This window comes from Anoplophora glabripennis, unplaced genomic scaffold (assembly GCF_000390285.2).
Source record: "Anoplophora glabripennis isolate ALB-LARVAE unplaced genomic scaffold, Agla_2.0 scaffold135, whole genome shotgun sequence".
Taxonomy (NCBI): Eukaryota; Metazoa; Arthropoda; class Insecta; order Coleoptera; family Cerambycidae; genus Anoplophora; species Anoplophora glabripennis.
Genome location: NW_019416236.1, coordinates 1,039,628 through 1,067,577, shown reverse-complemented (window position 1 = coordinate 1,067,577; position 27,950 = coordinate 1,039,628). Strand labels below are relative to the sequence as shown.

The 27,950-nt window shown below is 32.9% G+C and overlaps 1 protein-coding gene across 2 annotated transcripts; it reads left to right on the top strand.

The window, feature by feature from the left end:
* Positions 1-77: 77 nt before the first annotated feature.
* LOC108906687 (probable multidrug resistance-associated protein lethal(2)03659) lies at positions 78-27,950 on the top strand. 2 transcript variants are annotated; one of them, XM_018710018.2, is made up of 12 exons: positions 78-319; positions 14,037-14,135; positions 14,719-14,952; positions 16,148-16,578; positions 16,680-16,836; positions 16,885-18,165; positions 18,397-18,802; positions 22,034-22,184; positions 22,239-22,469; positions 26,041-26,552; positions 26,606-26,722; positions 27,169-27,950. In XM_018710018.2, exons 2-12 carry the CDS (start codon positions 14,050-14,052, stop codon positions 27,589-27,591), a joined length of 4,029 nt encoding a protein of 1,342 aa, XP_018565534.1. In that variant the 5' UTR covers positions 78-319; positions 14,037-14,049; the 3' UTR covers positions 27,592-27,950. The 2 variants fall into 2 exon arrangements, with proteins under 2 accessions (XP_018565534.1, XP_018565535.1); XM_018710019.2 differs by lacking the exon at positions 26,606-26,722 and having other exon boundaries at positions 79-319; positions 27,169-27,948.

Here is a 27,950-nt window from a genome sequence, read left to right as displayed (position 1 = left end):
TCGAAGCCTAGTTTGGGTTTCCCCGTTGGCTTAACTAATATATGCATATCGTATTAATTATCAGTCCCATAACACTCAATTCAGAGGAAGTGATCTATTGCGATTGAACGTTAGGTGGGACTCTAAACGAATACGAATCCGCGCTGTCTGGATGGTTGTTGCGGCCGATACGATATATATTCATGAAAAAAGTAATAAAATTCAAGTTCAGTTCCAGTGCTCCTTGTGTTGGACTGCGAGCTACATGCGTGTGAAACTGTAGCTTCTTTTTAAATAGTTTGAATGAATTTGTAATATATTTTTAAGTGTGTTTGAACAGGTAAGTAGCCTTATTTTATCCGTTTTTAGTACGAAAATAACTATTATGATTAACACATGACGCATTTGTTTGTTCCCGACCTAACATAAGTTTGGTGTGTGTTTATAAACTATGAAAATAAACCTAGATCCAGAAATACGATTAGCCGTTGAATGGGATCATTGATGTATCTTACGATACGCGTTTTTCTTGAAAATTAATAATTAAAATCTGAAAACGGTGTTCCATTTTTAATAATCATTACTAGAGGACACAATTTTTTTGGTTATATATTTTAGTATTCTGAAGGTACAGCAAACACAAAGCTATTACTTTGTACAGTATCTCCGTCTGATATTATTACTAAACATAAAATACATATTTTTTCCTTTACTGAGACTTGGTTGTCAGCTGTTGTGTCGTTTGAGACAGTTGCCATCCGTGGTTTTAATTTATTTCGTCGTGATCGCATTGATGGTAGAGGAGGTGGGGCTGTGTATGTTTCGAATTTATTTTCATGTGAAATTATAACTGTGGATATCGATAACGAAGAGTATCTTGAGTGTTTATGGTTAAAAATTAAAATCGGCGTCGAAATTATTATATTGGGCACTGTCTATAGGCCTTCCCGTTCGAATATTCATTAAATAACATTGATAATGCTTTATCATATTTAACACCTATACAGGGTGATTCACAACTCATCCAAAAAAAATTGGGAAAAGATGCAGCATGAGAAGTGGAATCAATATCGTAAAAAAATTTTTTGTAAAATTCTTATAGTTTCCGAGAAAAAAAATATTGAAGTTATAGTACATTCAACCACTACATAGCTGGACAACTGTAGTCTCTAGCGTCATTCGCCACGTGGCCTCAGCGACTCCGAATACTGAATTCGGATTTTGCAATCGTCGTTGTGATATTTACCTGTTATCTGTGGTTTTTACAGTTAGTTTTTAGTAGTTAGTGTCAAAAATGGGTAGTTAGTGTCAAAAATGGTTTGCGTGTACTCGGAGATGATGGATATCTTTTTAATTTATGGTGAAGCATTTGTCTTATGGTGAAACAAACAACATTTGTGTTAGTTCGTAGAAACTGAGTACAACGGACCCAAATGTGTTTACACATTGGTGGATAAAATTTTGAACAATTGTTGTAACATCGGGTATGTCAAATGATTTTATTATTTAAAAACACAAATTAATTTTATTAATTAATAAAGGCAAAAGCAGTTGAATTTGCCGATATAAAATAGGTGCGATAAAATTCTATTTACATATTTCTTTCCTTGCAAAAGTTTTTGTCAGTTTTTTTATCACACCGCCATGCCGGTCGCATTGCGGGGTCAGGTTTTACAGTGGACTAGCTTCCAATGCCGTGCAAAAGTGTATTTTTAAATCATTTTCGAACTGCCCTTCTTGATTTTTTCTTTACAAAATTGTATTTGTAAGGGTCCCCTGTACATCCAGATTTTTTTTTTTGGATAAGTTCTGAATCGCCCTGTATATGATACAATTCTATTGACTGGGGATGTAAACATTGACATGTTTAATTTAAATAATGGTCTAAGCCTATGCTGCAGTGTCTATGCTTAGGTATTATCAAGTTGTTTATGAGCCAACGCATGTAACTTCACACTCTTCTACTGTTTTTGTAAACAAAGCTGATTTAGTACATTTTTGTAATGTTATTAATATTGACCATATTTCTAATCATCGATTGGCCATAAAATTGTTAAACGAACTCAAAAAATGTATACCTATAGGGACTTCACAAATTTAAAGTCGGATTTATTTTACGATGATCTTTTAAGTGTTCCATGGGACAGTATTTTGTATATACTCAATGTAGATAAAAAAATTCAATTTTTAACATACAATATGATAAAACTTTTTGATATGCACGCACCAATAAAAACAGCGCGAATGAATAAATGTTCTGCACCATGGATGACGCAAAATGTTAAAAGGATAATGGCCGAACGAAACAAGGCATTTTCAAAATATAGACGTGATAAAACACCAGATAATTGGTCTCATTATAAGGAGTTACGAAATTTTGCACTTGCCTCGCTGCGTAGGGAAAAAAAGTGTATATTAATATGATGGAAAGGCGTGGCACTTCGAATTGCTGGGAAGCATTAAGAAAACTGAATGTTATCAAAAGTAATTGTAATTCCTTGCCTGAAGAATTAAACAATAGTTGCGAAATAAATGATTATTTTCTGTCTGTGTTCGATGACACTCCTGTAAATGACGTAACGCTCAAAATATATTCTAATAACAAATTCAGAAATAACTTGATTTTCTCTCTTCGCCCTGTGGATCCCGAAGATGTTTTGGAAATAATAAATGATATTAAATCGAATGCAGCTGGCATTGATGGTACTTCTTTGTATATGATTATATGGTGCCTTCCAGTTATATACGTCTACATCACTGATTTGGTCAACTGTTGTATGGAAATTGGTTATTTTCCGTCAGCATGGAAAGAGTCATTAATATGCCCCATTTCTAAAATCACAAATCCGACTACTTATAAAGAGCTCCGTCCCATCTCCCTTTTACCTATTTTTAGTAAAATTCTAGAAAAAGTTATTTATTTGTAGCCTGAAAAATATTTGGCAACCAACGATCTCCTTCCGGACCATCAGTTTGGATTTCGATCTGGCCATAGTACTTATGCGGCTTTGTTAAATGTTTCTGATAATATTGTTCGTGCTAGAGACATACATAGAGCAGCTACGTTAATACTTCTGGACTATTCAAAAGCCTTCGATTTAGTTAATCATCCTTTATTGATATCAAAATTAAGTTATTATGGTCTTGATAAAACTTCTTTACAATTTTTCAAACACTATTTAAGTAATCGTGTGCAACGAGTGAAAACTAATAGTGGAACATCTAATGCTAGACCTGTAACGTCAGCAGTTCCTCAATGGTCGATATTGGGACCCTTTCTGTTCATTATTTATACTATGGATTTAAAATATCACATCAATTTTTGTACAATTCAGTGTTATGCTGATGATACCCAAATGTTATATAATTTTGACCCTTTACATGTAGAGCAAGCAAGTGAGCAAATAAGCTCGGACCTTAAGTCACTCATTGAGTATAGTAAAAATCATAATTTGAAACTGAATGCTGAAAAATCATCGGCATTATTATACTGTTCTCGTAGTTTTTATGACTATCTTATTTCCAACTTATGTATAAAATTAAACGGTTCCGATCTCACCTTTTCACAAGAAGCTAAAAATTTGGGTATAATTTTCGACAATAAGTTGAAATTCAATAGTCATGTTAATTCACTTTTGAAAAAATCTTATGTTCGCCTGAAAGTTCTTTTTGCAAATAGCAGTATTATAAACTTTAGAGTTAGGAAAAAATTATGTGAAACTATGATACTACCTATTTTTTACTACTGTTTAATAATGTACTATCCTTTTTTAGATTAAAGTGCGAATTCAAAAAGTGCAAAACACTTGCTGTTGGTTTATATTTAAATTGCGTAAGTGAGATCATGTGACACATAAAATCAGAGAACTGATTTCAGATCAGAGAATATTGGAAGTTGGAACTTCAAACTTTCACACACCAGTTACTCGCAACCTCCTCACCAGTTTATCTAAAGAACAAACTTATTACCCGAAATAATATTCATGAAGTTAATGTACGGAGCGCTGGGCATCAGCGACATCTTACAGCTGGATTTCAAAAGTCTTATTCTTACTACGCCGTTTATAGTTATAATTCTTTAGACAGGTCTTTTAAAAACCTTTCAGCAACTGCATTCCGCAGAAATTTAAAAAAATCCCTTAGTGGAGTGCCTGGCTCACTGACACATGCACATGCTTTTCTCTAGTCTCTTTCTTTTGCAAATTGATTTGTATAATTAACTTAATTTATTTTTAATAATTAACTTAATTGTTTTGTTTCAGTAAACAGTTTACTTTGTTTGTTTGTCCTTTTAAATATACAGGGTGTTAAAAAATAGTGTAAAATATTACAGCGCCATGCCGGTCGCATTGCGGGGTCAGGTTTTACAGTGGACTAGCTTCCAATGCCGTGCAAAAGTGTATTTTTAAATCATTTTCGAACTGCCCTTCTTGATTTTTTCTTTACAAAATTGTATTTGTAAGGGTCCCCTGTACATCCAGATTTTTTTTTTTGGATAAGTTCTGAATCGCCCTGTATATGATACAATTCTATTGACTGGGGATGTAAACATTGACATGTTTAATTTAAATAATGGTCTAAGCCTATGCTGCAGTGTCTATGCTTAGGTATTATCAAGTTGTTTATGAGCCAACGCATGTAACTTCACACTCTTCTACTGTTTTTGTAAACAAAGCTGATTTAGTACATTTTTGTAATGTTATTAATATTGACCATATTTCTAATCATCGATTGGCCATAAAATTGTTAAACGAACTCAAAAAATGTATACCTATAGGGACTTCACAAATTTAAAGTCGGATTTATTTTACGATGATCTTTTAAGTGTTCCATGGGACAGTATTTTGTATATACTCAATGTAGATAAAAAAATTCAATTTTTAACATACAATATGATAAAACTTTTTGATATGCACGCACCAATAAAAACAGCGCGAATGAATAAATGTTCTGCACCATGGATGACGCAAAATGTTAAAAGGATAATGGCCGAACGAAACAAGGCATTTTCAAAATATAGACGTGATAAAACACCAGATAATTGGTCTCATTATAAGGAGTTACGAAATTTTGCACTTGCCTCGCTGCGTAGGGAAAAAAAGTGTATATTAATATGATGGAAAGGCGTGGCACTTCGAATTGCTGGGAAGCATTAAGAAAACTGAATGTTATCAAAAGTAATTGTAATTCCTTGCCTGAAGAATTAAACAATAGTTGCGAAATAAATGATTATTTTCTGTCTGTGTTCGATGACACTCCTGTAAATGACGTAACGCTCAAAATATATTCTAATAACAAATTCAGAAATAACTTGATTTTCTCTCTTCGCCCTGTGGATCCCGAAGATGTTTTGGAAATAATAAATGATATTAAATCGAATGCAGCTGGCATTGATGGTACTTCTTTGTATATGATTATATGGTGCCTTCCAGTTATATACGTCTACATCACTGATTTGGTCAACTGTTGTATGGAAATTGGTTATTTTCCGTCAGCATGGAAAGAGTCATTAATATGCCCCATTTCTAAAATCACAAATCCGACTACTTATAAAGAGCTCCGTCCCATCTCCCTTTTACCTATTTTTAGTAAAATTCTAGAAAAAGTTATTTATTTGTAGCCTGAAAAATATTTGGCAACCAACGATCTCCTTCCGGACCATCAGTTTGGATTTCGATCTGGCCATAGTACTTATGCGGCTTTGTTAAATGTTTCTGATAATATTGTTCGTGCTAGAGACATACATAGAGCAGCTACGTTAATACTTCTGGACTATTCAAAAGCCTTCGATTTAGTTAATCATCCTTTATTGATATCAAAATTAAGTTATTATGGTCTTGATAAAACTTCTTTACAATTTTTCAAACACTATTTAAGTAATCGTGTGCAACGAGTGAAAACTAATAGTGGAACATCTAATGCTAGACCTGTAACGTCAGCAGTTCCTCAATGGTCGATATTGGGACCCTTTCTGTTCATTATTTATACTATGGATTTAAAATATCACATCAATTTTTGTACAATTCAGTGTTATGCTGATGATACCCAAATGTTATATAATTTTGACCCTTTACATGTAGAGCAAGCAAGTGAGCAAATAAGCTCGGACCTTAAGTCACTCATTGAGTATAGTAAAAATCATAATTTGAAACTGAATGCTGAAAAATCATCGGCATTATTATACTGTTCTCGTAGTTTTTATGACTATCTTATTTCCAACTTATGTATAAAATTAAACGGTTCCGATCTCACCTTTTCACAAGAAGCTAAAAATTTGGGTATAATTTTCGACAATAAGTTGAAATTCAATAGTCATGTTAATTCACTTTTGAAAAAATCTTATGTTCGCCTGAANTATTAAATAAAAAAGAATGAAAAGTAACTTTAAATATATCTATTTTTTTTTAAATAGTCGCATGTCACTTATTACAAAAATATAACAGGATACCTATTATTCTAGACAAAATTGCTTTACTATCTAGGAAAACAGTTTTTTTTTTAATAGAAAAGTTTGTTGCTCCTGTTTCCTTTAATAAAATAAAATGTTATAAAAGTATGCTTTCTTTTAAGATCCGAGATTAATTCCAGATCTATATTAACATTGTTCTTTTGTACGTTACAACAACATGTATGTAATGAAATTGAGTATATTTTCATCGATAATTAAAAAAATTTGTATTTCAATACAACAAAAGGAAATTGTCGCTAATCGACGTATTGATATTTTATCGAAATTCAAGTTATGAGATGTTTGGATAACAAAATGTGTATCTCATGTTGTTCTCAATACTTAAAAAGTTCAAAGTGCTTATGAAAAACCCTTGACATTATATTATTACGGTCAAATGGTTACAGCTAACATTAAGCGGAAGTTGTATGTCCTAGTAAATAACAATTTTTATATACATAGTTTTTGAGCTAACTTTCAATAAGCCAAAATCGAAGTTACATTTATGAGAAGAACTAATATCAGGAAGCTTTAGAGAAAATAAAGTCAAAAATACAATAGTTATTAACATTTGTAACTTTAATCAAGATCACTAATCAGTAGAATCATATCATAAAATCTGAAAACTTTTTTTCATATTATCATTCTACGTACTCTTCCCCGCCATAGAGTGCAATAAAATGTCTACTAATAATTTTTTCACGTTCAAACTCTAATTCGACTGGAGTATAAAGTTAAGAGAAAACACAAGACTGTCACAGAAAAGGGATGCGTCATCTTAAATAATTCAATGCTTGTAATACAGGGTGTCCCGAAATTCATGCAACAAAATTTTGTCATAGTTTCTTAAGACAAATTTAGGGGACACGTGTTTTTTCTTTTTGCCAACTAGCCCCCTCTTTCGGCGTTACCGCCCGCTGACATCTGCTCCTAAGAAGTCTTTTTTATATTTCAAAACCAAGTTGTACGAGAATCACTAAATTTGGTACACAGGGGTCTTATGACATGTGGAATCTCACAGTGCTACGCTTTTTAGCGAGAAACCCCCTTAAGACACTTTTTCGTGGGCCCTCTTCTTCTTTGGAACCAGAAAAATTTGGTCGCAAATTTGATTTTTTTTAAATATTAGTTAGCTAGAATGCCATTGAATTTAGAAACGTTTTTGTCCCTTGATATTTGTTTCGTAAAACGCAATATTTTTGAGGAAAATGGCGAATTACGATATGCATTCGATCAAATTTTGACATTTTTCTCGAAAACATTGTGTTTTATGAAAAAAGTATAAAGAGACAAAAAGCTTCTAAATTTAATGGTTCTTTAGTGGACTGATAATAATTTTTAAGAAATTTAAATATGCGACCAAATTTTTTTGGTTCAAAGACAAGGGGACCCACAAAAAATTGTCTTAAGGGGGTTCCCCGCCAAAAAACGTTGCACCATCAGATTCCACATGTCATAAAACCCATGTGTACCAAATTTAGTGATTCTCGTACAACAGGGTTCTGAGATAAAAAAAAAGGATTATTCTTAGAGGCGGACTTCAAGGGGCTGTAACTCCGAAAGAAGGGGCCACTTGGCAAAAAGAAAAATACGGGTCCCCTAAATTTGTCCTAAGAATCTGTGACCAAATGTTGCATGAATTTCGGTATGTCTATGAAGCTTTATAATGCATTTAGGCACGTACACTTTATAGCTATAACTTTCAGCAATTAAATATGTCGAAAGTTATATATTTAAACATAATATTGGATAAACGCAAAATAAAATAAGTCGAACACTCTGTATACTAAACTCGTTTTAATGGTGTTTATAGTCCTAAGTTAAACTTACTCCAGCGAAGCCGACGCTGTGGCTAAATACGCTGATCAGCAGAAATGCTTATATAAAAACCAAAGTATCTTTGTCCTATTAAGTATTAGTCTATATGCAGTCTACTTAAGTGTAACGCTATAAAAGCTATATAAAAAATTTAATTAAAACTATTTACTCAGTTTACATTTTATTATTTTCTTCCCCATAACTCAACACATAAGTTAAAGAGTTCTACAGATTTTTCATTTGATGGATTAAAATGGTTCATTTATTGTGTTCATATTCTTATTGTTTGTAATTTAATTCTGGGTTTCCCCTATAATTTAATGAAACAGTTTAATTGTTAGGCGCATAAAAGTCAATTGAAAGGAACCAATGTGCATTTAAATGTTTGAGCGACAGTAAACAGTGTATGTATATTGTATACAGTTGTACTAATATGCTCTGCCTTGTTTGTTGGGCATGTCAAGAAAAATAAAAAATAATCGTATTCACGTCCGTTTGCTGTTCAGTCTCGGTGTTTATCTCGCGCGGTGACAAACAGAGGAATGTTTTCAAATTTTAGATTTGTTTTATTTTCTTTATTTCCTTCTTAAATTCTATTATTATATAAACAAAGACTCTAATACTCTTGTTTAATGTGGAGCGGTAATGTGGTGATTGTTTTAATAAACAACTGTTTTGATTAATCAACACAGAACTTCGAATAAGTAAGGTAATACAAGTATTAAAATAGTTACTATTTTATCCATATATAATCTATTCTAGAATATATTAATAGTGTTTTACAAAAATTTCCGTGTCCCTTTGGCTGTTAAAATGGTTAAATGTCAAACAAAATAATTCTTTTGGACTACAATAGAAATTCTCCATCACAGCTTTAAATAAATAACGACCCTTGAAGACATATATTCAATTTTCAGGCACTGCTGTGTTTTTTGGTTTAGTTTCTATGACAGTAATGTATGTATAGAAATTTAAAACAATTTCTATGCGCCGCTCTGCGACCATACCATATTCTAAATTTATAAATTTTATAAGTTCATTCCTATCTACTTATTCCAAGGTCAACGAACGCTTTTAAATAAATATTTTTGTCCGTAGCAGTAGCGCTCTCAGAAAAAATTCAGAGGGACGAGAAAATAGGTAAAGTAACCATGATTATAAGTACATTACCATAGAGAAAACTAAAGTAAATATGACGACAAAATAAGAAACACCTCATAGACCAGGCAAGTTAGACAATAAATCAGCAATTATTCCGTATTCTGGGTGATTTTGGTCTAACTTGCCTGGACTATCAACACAATATGATCGCACTCAACTTATTCAAATTTAAAATTAAATATTCATTAAGATTGTTCTAATAACATGGATCTATTTAACAATTTATGAATAGAATAAAAGTAAAAATGCTTAATAATTTGTTATGTAGTATCATTCAACGTTAAACAGAATGATTCAGTCATAATGTCATTAATTTTAAGGGAAGATAGGACGAGTAGAATATACGGATACGCGATTAAAAAAAATTTAAAATGTTACCCCGAAAAAAATTATTTTCAAGTCATTATTTAAACCTCTTAGGACCGCACCTGACCGCTGACTTACTAAGGTTTATCGAGAGTGATCTTGACCTACCGTATTCGGTCACTGTTGGGATTTACATTTTTAATTTATGGGCAACAGCCCTTGAACCTCTGTAAACACAATCATCTAAGGATGGGAATGTTTTTGTAAACGTAACTTCAGTATCTCTCAACAGTCGCTAACCTAGTTTTTACTGTATAGGTATTTTTAATAGTGAACGACAAAAACAGAGCATTTTACATAGGCATATGAATGAATAAGAACTTTTACATTTTAAATACTGCCAAGTATTATTTATTTGTTAGGTTATTATAATTTAATATTTTTAATATTGTTAACGTTTTCACTGTTTTTAATATGAGTTTTTAATATTATGTTTAATTAATTATTCAGTTTGTAGTACGCATATTTTATTGTGTGACTTATTGGGATCCGCTGAAATTTGTTTTTGAAACCAATTGCAAGACGACTGGGGAAATCAGCTGTTTCGCTTCAACATTCGAACGCTTTGTGGTGCGCCGGCGTGTTTCCAGTCAGCAAATGTGATGCAAAGTAGGGCGCCGAGTTAACGGGAGTTAAGAGGTAATTTGCTTATTTCTTAAAAGGTCGAGTAAATTTTTTTTTTCGATCTGTGTTTATTAGGCCTTCTGAATACGTAGTTAAAATTAATGACATTATTATGACTGAATCACCCTGAATAATTACACTCATAGTAGATTTGAAAGCTTAATGTGTATATATTTTAATAGAGTTGAACATCCGGAACCATATACACTGTAGCCCATCGAAAATGTACCGCAAGGCATTACAGGGTAGTAATGAATTTTTCGGCAAAATCCAAAAACAGGTAAAGTTTGCTTCTGAGGGGGACAACTTTTGGCGCAAAAAGCATAGCAAAATCTTCAACCCCCTAAGTGGGGGTGCCATCCCCCAAATTTTTTTTAAATGGGAATGGGGGTCAAGTGGGGGGTCATTAGAAAGGGCTTTTAATTCTCTATACATCGATTCTTACTTTTTGAAAATCGATCCATTATTTTAGAAAATATGCAGCTTTGAAAATACGAACAATATTTTTGACGAGAAATGCGAAAATCGATTTAATTTTACTTCAAAACTTACGGTATTAGCTTGGTAAATTCCTTCAAAAGAATTCGCTTTTTTTTTTCTGATTTGCGAATTCTTTAGCCTGATTTTGGTGAGCAAAAAATTGTCCGCTTTTTGTTTCGTATTTAGATAGGCCACAAGAAGTTGCTAGATAACTGTCTTGTGACTTGTAGTTGAAGAGTACCAATACTGCCGAGTCTTTTAAATTGATTAATTATGGTGTACTCAATTCCAGAAAGAGTAGAAATTATTGAGCTTTTTTTCAAAAACAATGAATGCGGAAATCGGGTCGCCGAACTGTTCAACCAACGGCATCCTGAGAAACATGCGTCTGGAAAAATTGTTCGCGAATTGGTGGCCAAATTTCGCGAAACTGGCTCCGTTCATAACAAAAAGAGGCAGGTTGAAAATCCGGTACTAAATGAACCTACGGAAATAGCGGTATTGGGGCAAGTGGCAATGGATAGTACGCTGAGTACAATGCAATTGGCTACTGCGACAGGAGTGAGTCGTACAAGTGTCCAACGAATATTAAAAAAATACAAATTCCATCCTTATAAGATTCGGCTAGTGCAAGAGCTAAATGAAGACGATTTTGATCGTCGTTTGCAATTTTGCGAAATAATGACTGAACGAGCGATAAACGATAATTTCCTCTTTAATGTGTGTTTTTCGGACGAGTGTACGTTCTTCTTGAATGGTTTAGTGAATCGCCATAATTGTCGTTACTGGGCTGATACCAATCCAAGGATTTTCCATGAGACACACTCCCAACACCCCCAGAAGTTGAATGTATGGGCAGGTATTTTTGGAAATTCCATTGTAGGTCCTTTTTTCCTTCCTGGAAATTTGACAGGCGATATGTACTTGGATTTACTACAAAATGTCATCGACCCAGCTCTAACAAATATCATAGAGGACGACCCTGCTTACAATGAACACGAACTGATTTTCCAGCAAGACGGAGCTCCTCCACATTACTCGCTCAATGTGCGCAATTACCTAAATGAGACGTTTCCAGGACGCTGGATAGGACGAAGAGGTGCAATTGAGTGGCCCCCTCGGTCACCCGACTTAAATCCTTTAGATTTCTTTCTCTGGGGGCACATTAAAAGCAAAGTTTACAGCACTCCACCTGATACCTTGGAAGATCTGCGAGGACGAATCATTAATGTATGTCGCGAAGTAACACCGCAAGTGCTCCAGAATGTTCGACAACGGTTTGAAGACAACCTGTATCATTGTATGCAAGTTGGCGGACAACATTTTCAGCATTTACTTGACTAATACCGTAAGTTTTGAAGTAAAATTAAATCGATTTTCGCATTTCTCGTCAAAAATATTGTTCGTATTTTCAAAGCTGCATATTTTCTAAAATAATGGATCGATTTTCAAAAAGTAAGAATCGATGTATAGAGAATTAAAAGCCCTTTCTAATGACCCCCCACTTGACCCCCATTCCCATTTAAAAAAATTTGGGGGATGGCACCCCCACTTAGGGGGTTGAAGACTTTGCAATGCTTTTTGCGTCAAAAGTTGTCCCCCTCAGAAGCAAACTTTACCTGTTTTTGGATTTTGCCGAAAAGTTCATTACTACCCTGTAATGCCTTGCGGAACGTTTTCGATGGGCTACCCTGTATATTCTTCCACATGTAAACCTTTGGATCGAACCGACTTTGTTTAGTCAAAATTAAAAAAAAGTGGTTTATATTGTAAACCGAATATTCTAAATATGCTGCAACACTCGTAAGTTTTCGCCAACTATTTAAAAGTGTGAATGGTAGAGTACTTGAGAAAATTTTTAAATTCTTTAGTAATTGTTTATCCATGGCTTAAATTGTATATTTAATACATTATTACTATATAATTCTTATACTACTTAATTCTTTAACTTAAGCTATCACTAGTTAAAAGCTTAAATGTTACACACGTGTATAATTGTAAATATAAGAATTATTTTTAAAATATCATTTCTAAATTAAAAGAGAAATAGAGTAATGAGGTATTATCTAACAAGATTACTTTTGTTTGCAACTTGAACTGATACTGTATATATCATAAATCATCTCTACTTTTAAAATAATCAAAACCTTTCATTTTTATTTGTTTATTTGTTTCTACCTTTTATCCTAAAATACATAAAAGATAAGATTGTGCTTCATAAAATTATTTTTATTTATACTCTCCATATTTATATGATTTCTACTTTTCTTATTTTTTTTAAGTCACATATTCCGGCATATTTATTTTGTAAGTTACTAGGTACTTACATATATACCGAGAGATCCAGAATGATTGAAGCTTTTGGGGAACGCAGCCTATTTCTAACACCATCCTTAGCATATAAAAATCTGTAGTATTGACAGAGACAGCCACAGGCTGCGACCTCCAAACACTTCAGTCATTCTGGATCTCTCTGTATAAAGGCGAAAGAGGAGGGATCAATTTTCTTTTACCACATAATTTTCATTACTACTATACCATTCTATTTTTAGAAATATACATTCTCGTATACCCATAAGTTTTCGATGCGAAATAACAGAGTAGAGTTGTATACAGTGTGTCCCCGGATGGGGTACCGCACTCTTGTAAACTTTTTTACTGTTCATTTCTCGAGAAAAAGATATTCTTGATAAAAAGTTTTGCTTATGTTGGGAAGCCATGGGCAGTAATCAAATATGTATGTAATAAAAAAAATAATTTCAAAATGTGAAATTTTCCCTAAGCAAAATTCTTTTAATTTTTGTTTTCCTTAAAAATTGTATTTAACAAAGTTGTTCAAGAACTTAATATGTGCTTAAACACGGGGTTTAGTCACAAAAGAAGAATAATCACATTCTGCAAATAAAAAGACGCCGCAATTTTTAACCATCTTGCATATAATTATATACCATGGATATTTCCTTATCATTGTTAAAGTCAACGTATTTATTTTTATTAACTGCTCATCGAATAATTTGTAATAATAATGCTAACCCTGGAGCAACGAATTTATCTTGTGAAATGTTATGGAATCGGTAATGTTTCATTGAAGTTCTTTAAATGCATCTAGAATTTGTAATCTGTTTTGGTATACTCATATAGAAGCAATGCTTTTTTTCAGATAAAACTTCAATATGCAAGGAGACCCGTTACTGCCACCGAATTCAGAAAAGGGACACCCTTTAGAGAGGGCTACAATATTTTCGCAAGCATTTTTCTGGTACGTTATTTTTATTATCATTTTAATTAGGATAACACATGTGTCTGATACTCAATTCCATATTCATCCTTCCAATGAAATATTTTACTAAATCCGAAATAAATACTTTTGATTGCACCTTCAACAAAGACTTTGGCTTCATAAAGCATCATTCTAGGTTCTAAAGACATAGCCAATAGAACATTGTAAAACCTGAAATTTTAGTCTCGAAATAGAACAAAAGTTGCACAGCATCACGAAGAAAGAAAATTTCTTAAATTTACAGCAGCCTCGTACTTCTGGCTGTCCTTGTCGAAAGGCATTGCTCATATTTCATATTCGGAGGATTGGAGAAAGATATACGAGATCAATAGATATTGGACAGTATCTTCCCCTTTCACGTATAAATTTCAAATACTTATGGTATTTCTCTTCCGTGAATTGTTACTTTTTGAAATACAATTTGTAATTGATCTGTCACTTTTAATGATATCCAATAATGGGTCTCTGCCTGTTGATGAAACATTGAAGAATTGTAATGATGAATATTGATCCACTATGTTTTATAGGTATTGATTAATTAAATCGTACGTTTTGTTTTAAGTTGGTTGTTTCCCTATTTCGTGAAAGGATTTAAGAATCAGATAACCGAAGATGACATGCCCGGTGCACTCAAGGCTCACGAGTCCTGCACATTAGGAAACAAATTGGAAAAGGCATGGCATTACCAAGTAGCAAATAATGAAAAACCCTCATTGTTAAAGGCTTTACTGACAGTATTTTATAAGGAATTAAGCATTTACGGCTTACTTCTTTTGATACAAGAATTTATAGTTAAGTGAGTAACTTATGACAGAGCAACCCTTACCCTTAGAAGTAGCTTTAACATTATGAATGAGGTTTTGATGATGATTTATTTTAAAAAACTTTTTTATTTTATTGACACTTTAACTCTATTTTTTATCTTATTCTCTTTGATTCTATTTTTTTACAGTAAAACCCAAAATATTCTAACCAGTTAGAAATTCACTCATAAACTCAGTTTTCTTAACACTAACTGCTTTATGACTACTAGACAAAAAAAAAACAGTTTTAACCATGAATGACGTCTACTATTAAAGAATTAATCCAATTTTGAACCATTTTGTACATATTAATCACTTATTGAATAGTTAATTACTTTATTGTTTTGTTATTGGGCACATATACTTGTCGGTGCTGAATCAAGTTTAACGGCATAATCAAGGCAAATTGATAAATAAGCATATTCATAAATCATGGATTCAGTTGACTTGTATATTGTAAATACAGATAAGGTACCTCAAAAATGTTGATCAATGTCCTTTTTGATTATAATATGTTAAAATATCACGTAAATTACTTATTTTACTACACTGTAATAAATTAAAAAAAAAACGAAAAAATATATTGCTGGTAGTCAATTTTTCTGTAAATAACATTAAATTTTAGATAAAGCAATATCATTATCACACTTACAATTTGTATTTCTGTGAAACCACTCCTAGTACTTTAATATATCTAATCTCACTTATTTTTATGTTTTGAAAATTATGTCTTGGATTATTGTTATAATATATTTTTTTCCTGTACTTGAAATTTATTACATACGTAATGACGCAAAATAGTCTAAATATGTCTTCTTTCTATATTATTTTGTGACAATATATTATTGGATACTTAAGAAGTAATAATAATACCAAAAAACCACATATTTAAATATTCACAAAGGTTATAGTAAAATGGAAAGCTTAATTGAACTTCATTTATGGCAATTAGATAACTGCTAATTATTAATAAATAATTTTTATTGTTGCCTAAAATCGTTACAATAGTATGTTACTGTGTCAAAGAATTTATTATGATCGTGTTATAATAATTTTTTTTATTTTTTAATAAGGCAGTAATTGCTTAAGATTTCCTCCTGCCAAAGTGTTTACTATAATCATATCAATAATAATCACCAGACTGTAATCAATGTACCATTTTTAAAGTGTTTTTAATTTTTATTTTAGACTATCCCAACCTTTACTAATTTCAAATTTCCTAAGATACTACGAACCAGGACAAAATGCCATGACAAAAGACGAAGCTTATATCTATGCTGGCTTGATTGTCATCTTTGCGCTCATAAACGTTCTGTGCGTACACGGATACTATTTTTGTGTGAGCCACCTAGGGATGAAATTGAGGGTAGCTACATGCTCACTCATCTACAGAAAAGCTTTAAAACTAAATAGAACAGCACTTGCTGACACCACTGTGGGGCAGATGGTTAACCTCATGTCTAATGATGTTGGCAGGTTCAACTTGTGTACTCAGTATATCCATAATTTGTGGGTTGCTCCCATAGAGACGGCTGTGATTATGTATTTGCTCTATATCTACGTGGGACCTACAGGATTGACGGGGGTGATATTTTTAGTTTTGTTCATAGTTCCACAGAGTAAGTACGTATAGATTTGTTTTTTAATGTTGTAAATTAATCTAAATCTAAAAGCGTTATAAAGGTGTCCTAATTATTATTTCATTTACCACACTTTTTAGTGTATATGGGAAAGAAGATATCCCAATACAGACTAAACACTGCCAAGAGATCTGACGAAAGAATTCGCTTGATGAGTGAAATAATAACAGGAGTACAAGTTATAAAGATGTATGCTTGGGAAAAACCTTTTGCCAAACTAGTAGAAATATCGAGAAGGTATATATTGACAGAGTAATTACAGATTTTTAATTGGACTTATTTTAGGGCAGAAATGAAACAAATTAGTGCGACCTCCGCAATACGTGCCATAATGATAACCTGCGTTTCGGTTTTACATAGGTCTTCAATATATTTATGCATATGTATGTACGTTTTGACGGGAAGTACCGTTAATGCTGCTTATGCCTTTACGATTGCTTCATTTTATTCGATCCTAAGACAAGCGGTAACAATGTATTTGCCACGTGCTGTTACCCAACTCGCAGAAACTAAAGTTTCAGTGAAGAGGATCGAGCGATTTTTGTTATTGGACGAAAAGACTGATTGTTGTGAAAATAATAACGTCAACAATGAAATACCCAATGAAAATCAGACTAAAAGCGATAGTGATTTAACAACTCACAATGACAAAGTACATGTTTCTTTAAAGAATGTAACCGTGAAATGGAATAATAGCTTAGTCGAAAATACTCTGGATAACATTGATTTTAGTGCTAGTGCTAATCAACTCGTCGCAGTTGTGGGCAAAGTAGGAGGAGGCAAATCTGCGTTGTTCCACGCAATTTTAAGAGAATTGACTCCACTAGACGGTTATATAGATACAGTAGGAACGGTCTCTTACTCTTCACAAGATCCATGGATATTTGCTGGTACCATCAGACAAAATATCACATTCCAACAAAAATTTAACCAAGAAAAATACGACAGGGTTGTAAATATATGTGCCCTTGAAAAAGATTTTGAATTGTTTCCTAACGGAGACCAAACTATAGTCGGTGACAGAGGTGTCACCGTCAGTGGTGGTCAGAAAGCTAGAATCAATTTAGCTAGAGCTGTTTATAGGGACGCGGACATATATTTGCTGGATGATCCTTTATCTGCGGTTGACAGCAATGTCGGTAAACATATCTTCGAACAGTGCATACGCGGTTTCCTAAGGAACAAATGCGTTGTTTTGGTGACTAATCAGCTACAATGTTTACAGGATGCAGACCAGATATATCTCTTGCAAAATGGAAAAGTGGAAGCTGTTGGTTCGTATCAAACTTTAAGAGAAACTGAAAGTGATTTTAAAGCCCTTTTAGCTGAATACAGAGAAAATGAAAAGTCCGATGTCGAATTTAGGGAAGATGAAGTTAAGGAAAGTACTAATAAAACTAAACCTGCAGATAACAGGGAGCAAAGAAGTTCTGGAACAGTTTCCAGAAATGTGTACAGCAATTATCTAAAAGCTGGTGGCAAGTGGTACAAAAGTTTATCGATTTTACTCGCCTTTTTAGCAGCTCAATTCTTTGCAATAGTAAATGACTACTTTGTGACACTGTGGTAAGCATTAATTCGAGTTATACAATCTATATACAATTAAAAAATTTCAAGTAAAATGATTATCACAATACTATATATGTATATACTAGATATTTTTAAGGAACTAAGGAGGATGTTCAAGGGCTAATAATTTTATATTGCTCACATTTACAAAATCAAAATATTCATTTATTTAATTCTTTGATGATATTGAATCTGGCTCAATTAGTAATTTTTGAAATTTATTTTTAGGGTAAATTTAGAACAATGGAGACTTCAGCGTTCCTTAAATTCATCTACATATAATGAATCAAAACTTGATGCAAATGCCACTACAGTTATTAATCACTCATCCACTCATTCTAAGGGGTATGTCCTGAATGTATTGGACACAATCTTATCGGAAGATACCTCGCTTATTATATACACCGTTTTGCTGTTAACGTCTATAATTTTAGCTGTTGCTCGATCGCTCTCTTTCTTCAAATTTTGTATGACAGCTTCTGCCAGACTACATAATTCGATGTTTGGCAGCGTAATAAGAGCTCCAATGAAATTTTTTAACACAAATCCTTCCGGAAGGATTCTAAATAGATTTTCCCATGATATTGGAACGTTAGATGAGGTATTGCCATTGACAGTAGCAGACACATTCCAAGTAAGTATTAGCATTCATCTTATAGTTTCGGATGGTATAACGTGACTTTTGCAATTTTGAATTCTATTAGTTATTTAAAGGGAAGCATAGAGAGTGCCTTTCTTTATAAATTATTGTTAACGCCAGAGCCATCTATTATTCTCCTGGAGTTAGCTACGTGTTTGAGCGGTAAATTTAAAATTTGTAATAATAATGGATTTTGTACTACATATGTGTTCCATTTACCTGAGATCTTATTTAATGTTATGCGATAATTATTATTCAAAATAATTGAGACTTTTGAGGTTTCAGGTAAATAAAACAAAACTTATAATATAAGACCTAACTCAGGATTAACTGCTTCCCAAAATAACCAGCCACATACTTTTTACAACAAATGTTAAATTAATGAGAATTGATTGCGTTAACTGACATTTTCTAAGAAAATGTGTCATTTTTTTAAATCATCAGTAATGTGGAATATAAAATATAGTTGTACATATCTACCCATCCACGTGCATAAAAATTGGTTATATTTGTAAATAATATACTCCAGGACAGTTTTAATTTTTTTTTTAAATAAATATATGCAGTAATATAAATAACTAGAATATAATTGTATTGAACTAACCTCACGTGATACAAAAATGAATTAGTGTTGTACTGTTTACAAGAGTTAGAGAGTACATTGTGTAGTAGTTGTATATTTAAGTAAATAGGGTACAAAGATAATATATAAATGACTGGTATGTATCAAGTAAACGCAGTAGTTCTGAAAAATTATTTATTTTTTAAAATATACTGTTACAATTGCATAATAAATTCTTCAAACAAAAGTAAGACATCTCTACAAATTATGGTGCTAAAATGGATTATAGATTTGCCATATTTGCTAATTTTTATTTATTTGCGTTTAACTGAATGTTAAATTAAATATACTATGATTAAGTAATGAAAATATAACCCATATGCAACTTCAATATATTTTGCATTTTGCACCATAAAGCTATAAAGGCAGGGAACCATTAGAAAAATTGTGTCCAAAACGTTTACTAGAAGTTTTACATTATTTTATAAATTTATCTTATTTTGATATGGCTGTTAAAAAATATATTTGATATTGACGCCATTGACGCCATCTATAAATTTGTCTACAAACTAAAAAAAATACTGGAGACCGTTGACTCTGAAATGACATGCTCTTAAGAGACGCTATCAAAGTTCTTTATTCCTAAATTAAAATTTTTCCAGCATTTCCAAAATTTTTTGTTGTTGATCATTGCATTTTGATTTACCTATTTCACCCTTTTTGAAAATGATTTATTAATAGCAAAAGTATAAAAAATTTTTTAGTTAACAATGGATTCTTCAATATTTTCTATTTATACATCTTCCAGAGTTCAACTTTTTTCGCCTACTTATTTGAGAACTTGGTTATTTCAAATCACATGGCTTAATTTAAATTTTTTCTATTTGTCCATCTGCATAGATAAATTCTGCTACCAATTGACGTATTGATTAGTATCTGCATTAGCATTATTCGTACCTCCGTTTATTTTATGCAGGAAACTTCGGGGGCAGATAGATCTCTTTAAAATAAAATGTGTTTGTCTTATAAACATTGGTCTGGAACATACTTGTTTTAGAGATACAGGGTGTTGAAGTGGTTAAAAAAAGTTGATTTTTTTTTATATCTCCGGAATCTATCACCCGATCTCAATAAAATTTGATACAGATAATCTATTACAGTAGGCCTTACATTCCCTAAAATATGAGCCTTAAAGATACAACCAGTGGTGTACAACTGGGCAGGGGTCATCTCCTTTTTTATAAAAAACCTACGCCACTGCATTTTTTACAAGTTATAGTAACGGATTTATATTCTAATGCACAAAATACGTACAAAATGTAACTTGAATTTTTTCCTTAAGATTCGCCGTTTTCAAGTTATTCATTTCTAACCATAATATTACAATTATATTTATGTTTATGCATAAATAAGTGGAATTACATCAACAAAATCCATTACACTCATTTCCACACCACCTGTGAGATAGAGTTCCTTACGCGTTTTAGTTTACTCTGGAAGCCTAACCCACTATCCTTACAAATAAAAACAACTTAAATCAAAATAATAATAAATGCACATTTACCAAAGGCGAAGGGTAGTGAATTTTCACAATCTGCATATTTGGTCACAAGAAAATCCTCATGAAATTCGGACAAGATTTTTTCAATACGAATTTTCTGTGTGGCTCGGAATAATTCGCAATAAAGTTTGTGGGCCTTTCTTCTTGCCACTCCGTCTAAATTCCCAGTCATTTCTTAACTTTCTATTTGAATTATTAAATGATGTTTCATTAAATATATGACAAAATAGCTGGATACGATGGATGGTGATCCTGCGCATTCTGGGAGAATAGGGAGAATAATATAAGTATGGCTTAATGAAAATTGTATGAGGCGATGGATAGTTAGAAAATCAAGTCAGAAATGTATCGATATGGGTGGTTCGCATTTTGAAGAATTGTTGTAAATATGTAACGTTAATTTTGTTTCTTGTTTAATTGCTGTTGCTTGGTAAATATATTTTTTATTATTTTGATTTAAATTGTTCTTATTTGTAAAGAGTATTAGGCCTCCAGGGAAAACTAAAAACGTCAGGAACACTACCTCACAGGTGGTGTAGAAAGGAGTGTAAATAATTTTGTCGATGTGCTTACAAATTGCACTTACTTTTAAGGATAAACGTAAATACTCTTGTAATATTGAAGTGTCACACAAGGGGATTGTACTGGTATGAATAACTTGAGAACGACGAATCTTAGGGAAAAAATTCAAGTTACCTTTTTCACGTATTTTATGCATTATAATATAAATCAGTTACAATGTCATGTAAAAAATGCAGTGATGCAGTTCTTTTTGTAAAGAGGGGTGACCCCTGTCCAGTTGTACACCACTGGTTGAACCTTTAAAGCTCATATTAGGGAATGTAAGGCCTACTATCATACATTATCTGTACCAAATTTTATTGAGATCGGTTAATATATTCCGGAGATATAAACAAAAATCAATTTTTTAACAACTTTAACACCCCGTACGGGGCTGTTCCAGACCAGTGTTTATAAAGGAAACACTTATTATTTTAAAGAGATCTCGAAGTTTCCTGCATAAAATTTGGACTACCCTGTATATGGTACGCTGAAATTGTATTTCAAATTATTGAAAATTACCTCGTTATTCATCTTTTAGATCGCTTTGATTCTTCTGTCGATTTCCATAGTCATTGGATGTTTAAATCCTTTTATATTAGTTCCAACTGTGATAATCGTTCTTATTTTCTATGGATTGAGGAAGGTATTTTTGGCGACAAGCAGAGATATAAAACGTGTAGAGGCCGTGAGTAAGTTACATTTTAAACTGCAACCAAAACTATTATAAAATATGACATTTTTAGATCGTAGTCCAATATTCACACACCTAACAGCTTCAGTGAATGGAATTACGACCATTCGAGCCTTCGGAGCGCAGGATATTTTGACAAGAGAATTTGACCACTTTCAGAATCAATACACCGCTGCCAGTTTTTTGTTTCTAGGAGCCAACAGAGCTTTTGGTTTTTGGTTGGATTTTCATTGTGTTGTATATACTGTTTTCGTTATGATAAGCATATTATTTATTGAAAATGGTACGTATCTACTGAATCATATACAGGTCTGGTCATATTTTTATTTCCGATACAAAGTTAGTAAATTATATAAATATTCACCAGTCTCCCCTAATAATTCTGACTCCACCCCCATATAATTTCTATAACTTTATGCCATCGATAAAAAAACGCCATAAGAAGTGCGCAAAGCCTGCAGTTCTAAGCTCTCCTTGACTATTGGTTTATTGTCTCTGTCTTGCATTAGGAATTTAGGAACAACGTACGTCTAAGATACGTACATATGGAAGATAGAATACTGGACAATAATTACGTTTTTGATTTATTGCGATGGCATAAAGAGTATAAGCCACGGCCTGGAATTGACAGCAGTGTTGCCGTACGTACAGTAATTACCCTATTTGTACGATATTTTTTTGCTCGTACACTTAACCTCACCTCCAGCTAGCATTTTCAAATTACGGTTAGCATCCTAGCATTGATGACATATTTCATTGAAAGCTTATTGTTTTCCAAAATGTTTCAAGCTCTTAAGTAACTTTAAGCTAGGTAGGTATTTTCTAAATCCAGGTTATAACTTACTATGGGTTGGTAGACGCCTTGATGTGGCCCCAGGGCTTGAACTCGCATTTTAATTGAATGCGAAGTTAAAATGCTAAAACGTTTTAGAAAATACCTTCATGCTACTAGTTTAATGTTACTTAAGAGCTTTTGGAAAATAGTAAGCTTTTACTGAAAAATTTCATCAGTGCTAGAATGCTAACCGTAATTTGTAAATGCTATCTGGGGGGCGAGGTTAAGTGTACGAGCAAAAGAAACTTAGTTCATCAATATTATTTAGTTTTGGTTTTAACGACAAATTTTATAAAAGTTATAACGGTTGCCACGTCTGATTTGTATTTATTTTTATTTTTGAAAGAAACAAGTGAGAAAGAGATACGAATGAGCAGGGGAGATCCCTCACGTCCACACAATTTTTTTGCAATTTTCGGATTTTACTAAAGGTAAGTTGGATGGGCAGTTTAAATTTTTGGGGGGAATTGAGGGTGTGTGGGAGAGAGTCCATAAATTTTTCTTTTTTTTCGTATTCAGTGGACAATTTTACTAAAGAAGGGTAGGTTCACGTCTCAAAAACACAGGATTTCTTTTGTCGGCCTGTGTAGTCAGACCGTTATTCTGGCATGGCTTTCAAAATAGTAACCAAGCGTCAACTCGCTTCTGATTTTCGCTCCAGTCACACCTCTAACAGCGTTCACTGCTTATGCATTAGATTTTTCATGTATTGATAAATTTTTAAGCCACCAACAATGGCGAGTGTTAAAGTGTGTGTTTTCAATTGCAGTTACAATGACAAAAAAAAATGACAGATGTAAAGTACAGCAGCGATGATGGTACTCAGGACGAATCATCAGATTGCGATTCAGAGTAAAAAAAACCAATTTAAAACCATTGTTAAAACAAATATTACCAAATAAAAAATTTCGATTGCACTTAAACTTATGTAGCTCTGGCATAGTCTTAACCTCTGAGTAAACTTCTGTTGTTTCGTTATAAGAAACATATATAATATAAAGATTGGCTACGTAAAATGCTAGAACTGTACTTAATCATTTATTAACAATAAAAGATCAAAAACGCCGGGCGTAACAACCACGGCAAAATTTGCACGCGCAGTGATAAATAATGTTTTTTTGACTATTAGCCTCACTTTTGACTTCTGTAACTTTACAGATAGTCTATTTGCATTATAAACTAACAATAAACAAAATGTCAGAACTATATATTTTGTGATTTATTTTTCAATTCACAATTTACTACTTTTTCGCTTCTGAGAGCGCTTAAGCCACCACCTAGCCTTCTGACGATATTTTTTCTGTGTTTATCCACTTAAAATCTATAAGTGTACCAGTTTTCATGACTATATTCGATTATTTTTTTATTGACAAAACTTTTCGCGTTTAACCGCCCGTTCACGCTCTACGCCTCTGGAGCGACTTCTGACTGATGAGCTCTGGCTTTGTCAATGTGATAACAAACTTTTAACAAAAAATCATGACTATAGTCGATCAGTGCAGTCCACACGTAGCTCTTGGACTAAAAGTATTCCAACTTTATTACAAATTATTTATAATCTTTAGTAAAAACTAATACGTATTCTAAATTAAAATGAGTGGTAATTCTTAAGAAAAAAATAATGAATTATTTTCAAATGCTTATTAAATAAAGCTTATTATTAATTAATAAGGTGTTCAAACAAACCACCTGCTTGAGCTTCACAATACCCTAATCTGCGTAAAATTCTTGACGAACATTTAATATTTCTAATTTTAAGCTGTAATTCGTCCAAATTTGCGGCTCTTTCGTGTCGATGTTTGTAGAGAAGTTGCGTTAAATGACCCCATAAAAAGAAATCGCAGGGTGTCAGATCTGGAGATCAAGGAAGACAAGGTATGATACCCCTTGTGGAAATAAACCTTTTAGGAAAAGTTTGTTCCAAATAATCTTGAACAGGCCTTGCGTTGTGTGCAGGACATCCGTCTTGCTGAAACCAAATTTCCTCAAAATTTACATCCAAGTTTCGTACAGCTGGTACAACACTATTTTATCCCACAATATTATCGCCTAAAAGCCAGCCCAAACATTTACCTTATGAGGGTACTGCGTTCTTAATGGTATACTTAAATGCTTGTTTTCCGGGGATCAACATTGGACAACTGAAAGATTATGACGGTCTAGTAGGGAAAAAGATGATTCGTCTGTAAATAAAATCTGCCTAGCAAATTCATTATTTTCATCAATTTTTTCCCTAATGGATTCACAAAACACCATACGCCTTATTTGATCACCAGGAATAATTTCGTGAGAAGTTTGCATTTTATAGGCTTTGTAACCAACTGTACGACTTGGAATGTCAAGTTCTACGGAAATTTGGGAGGAAAAACATGGCTCACTTACTTCCACAAAAGCACAGACATTAACCTCTTTTTCTCTCCTTGCTTCAGGAATTTGACGAAGTTCCTGATTGCTACATTTCGTACACTGATTAACACATTCACATTCCTCAAACTGATGAAAAATATTTAAAACAGTTCTAGCAGTGGGGACTGGTTCGTTGGGTATGAAAATATAAATCGACCAACGACTTTCTCTGTACTTTCTGCACGACAATATCATTTAATAATATTAATTTTTTGTTCGACACTGTACACCATTTTTATTTTGTAATATTCCCTTTACTTCTTACCAAAGGTTGGAGTGGAATAATAATAAAAATAAAACTAAACAAACAGCAAAGCGCTTTAGGTACTAGGTCGGTTCACAAAAAATGCAACAGGGCAACTGCGCACCCACAGTCAACCAATTACGAGAGTCCGAGTCGAAGTCTCGATGATATATGTCATGTCCGACCCCTTCCACCAGAAGTTCATAGGGGAGAAGGGAGATGCGTGCAATTTACTCTAAGTTTAGTCTATGCCAAAGAATTACCTGGCCAGACCGGTATTATATTAACACAAATAAAGCAACTGCTTTTAGAATCAGAAAAATAAAATTGCAACAAACCACTTGAGTATATATTTTTGTATAATTTCAGAGATTTTTGGGGGTAACGTGGGATTTGCCCTCACTGAGGCCGTTGCCCTCACGGGAATGTTCCAATGGGGCATAAGACAGTGGAGTGAGATGGAAAACCAAATGACAGCTGTAGAACGAATAGAAGAATACATAAAGATAGCACCAGAATCTGACAGAGAATCTAAAGATCCTTCCAAATCTTGGCCAGAAGAGGGAAATATTACATTCGATAAATTATGTCTTCGATATTCTCAAAATGATCCTAACATATTAGAAAATATAACTTTTGAAGTGAAACCCAAAGAGAAAATTGGCGTTGTTGGAAGGACCGGCGCTGGAAAAACGTCCCTTATTGTGGCCCTGTTTCGCTTAACTGATACAGAAGGTGAAATTGTAATAGATAATGTCAATATTAAAGATGTAGCATTAAGTGTGCTTAGATCAAGAATATCTATTATACCCCAAGAACCTGTGCTATTTTCTGGAACTCTCAGGGAAAATTTAGATCCATTCGAGGAGTTCAACGACGAAGTATGTATACATTTATCGATATCAGCATTTGCTTATGCAAAAAAAAATAACAGATTGTCAACATGGTTTTTAAGTCTATGTCTGCAACAACTAATCTATTTTGCATAATAGAGTTCATATTATATGCTCTTAATTTGAGTTGGCAGGTAGACGTCATTGTATATGATCTTGTAAGTACTTTTACTTTTTAAATTTCTAAATTACGCAAAATTTGATTTCCTACTAATATGATAAAGTTCTTTAGGTCTTATTTCAGTAAACGTTATTAGTACGTTGAATTTTAGGTGTGCCTCAAGGCTCGGTGGTGGACCCACTGCTTCTCACATATTTATAAATGCATAGTTCTTGAGTTAGTCGAGTGTTTTTAATAATATGAAGAACTACTAAAGAATTAATTACTTAAATAACAGTATTGAACAACGAAGTTCTCTAAATAATCAAAATATATGGTGTGCCATCAACAGATTACAGTTAAATACAAACAAGTGCAATGTTTGATCGTTTACTCTTAAGAATAATCGTATTGTATTTAACTACTTGTTGGATGACTTTGTTTTCGCTAGGTCACAATCATCTCGTGACCTTTACTGTACTTTATTTTATCAACCATTTTTAGGTAATGTGGAACGCTCTGGAGGACGTACAACTCAAAAAGGCAATCAATGATCTTCCCGATGGCCTCAACCACAAGATCTCACAAGACGGGTCCAACTTTAGTGTGGGCCAAAGGCAGCTGTTGTGCCTGGCTAGAGCAATTATTAGAAATAACAAGATATTGGTCCTGGATGAAGCCACTGCAAATGTTGATCCTTATACCGACGTGTTAATCCAGAACGCAATAAGGGAAAAATTTCCATACTGCACAGTATTAACTATTGCACATAGGTTGCACACTATAATGGATTCAGATAAGGTGCTGGTAATGGATGCTGGTAGGGTGGTTGAGTTTGATCGACCACAAACGCTGTTGCAAAATACCGACGGTGTTTTCTATAGTCTGGTGAGAGAGGCTGGTATAGCAGCCAATGAGACAGAATAAAATAATAGATGATGGTCACCGTGGCTGTGATAATATCTGTTGATAGATGTTATAACAGATTTATAAAGTGCTTTTTATTATACACGATTATGTGATTTCTATTTTTATATTATTATTTCTATACATATATTATTCATATGTAGCTTATTTTATAATAAATTTAAGTAAGTGTTGAACAATGTTTAATATTACGAGACCTACAGAAAATTATTTAATCGTATGGAAAAATTATAATTTTGTGTTTCCTAGATGTTGCAAAAAATAGCAACGAATTTAACGTGCTTAAGTTTTAAGAATTTAATTAATTTTTAGTTTCTTCCTTTATTATTACCTATATAAAATAGGACAGTATGTACAGT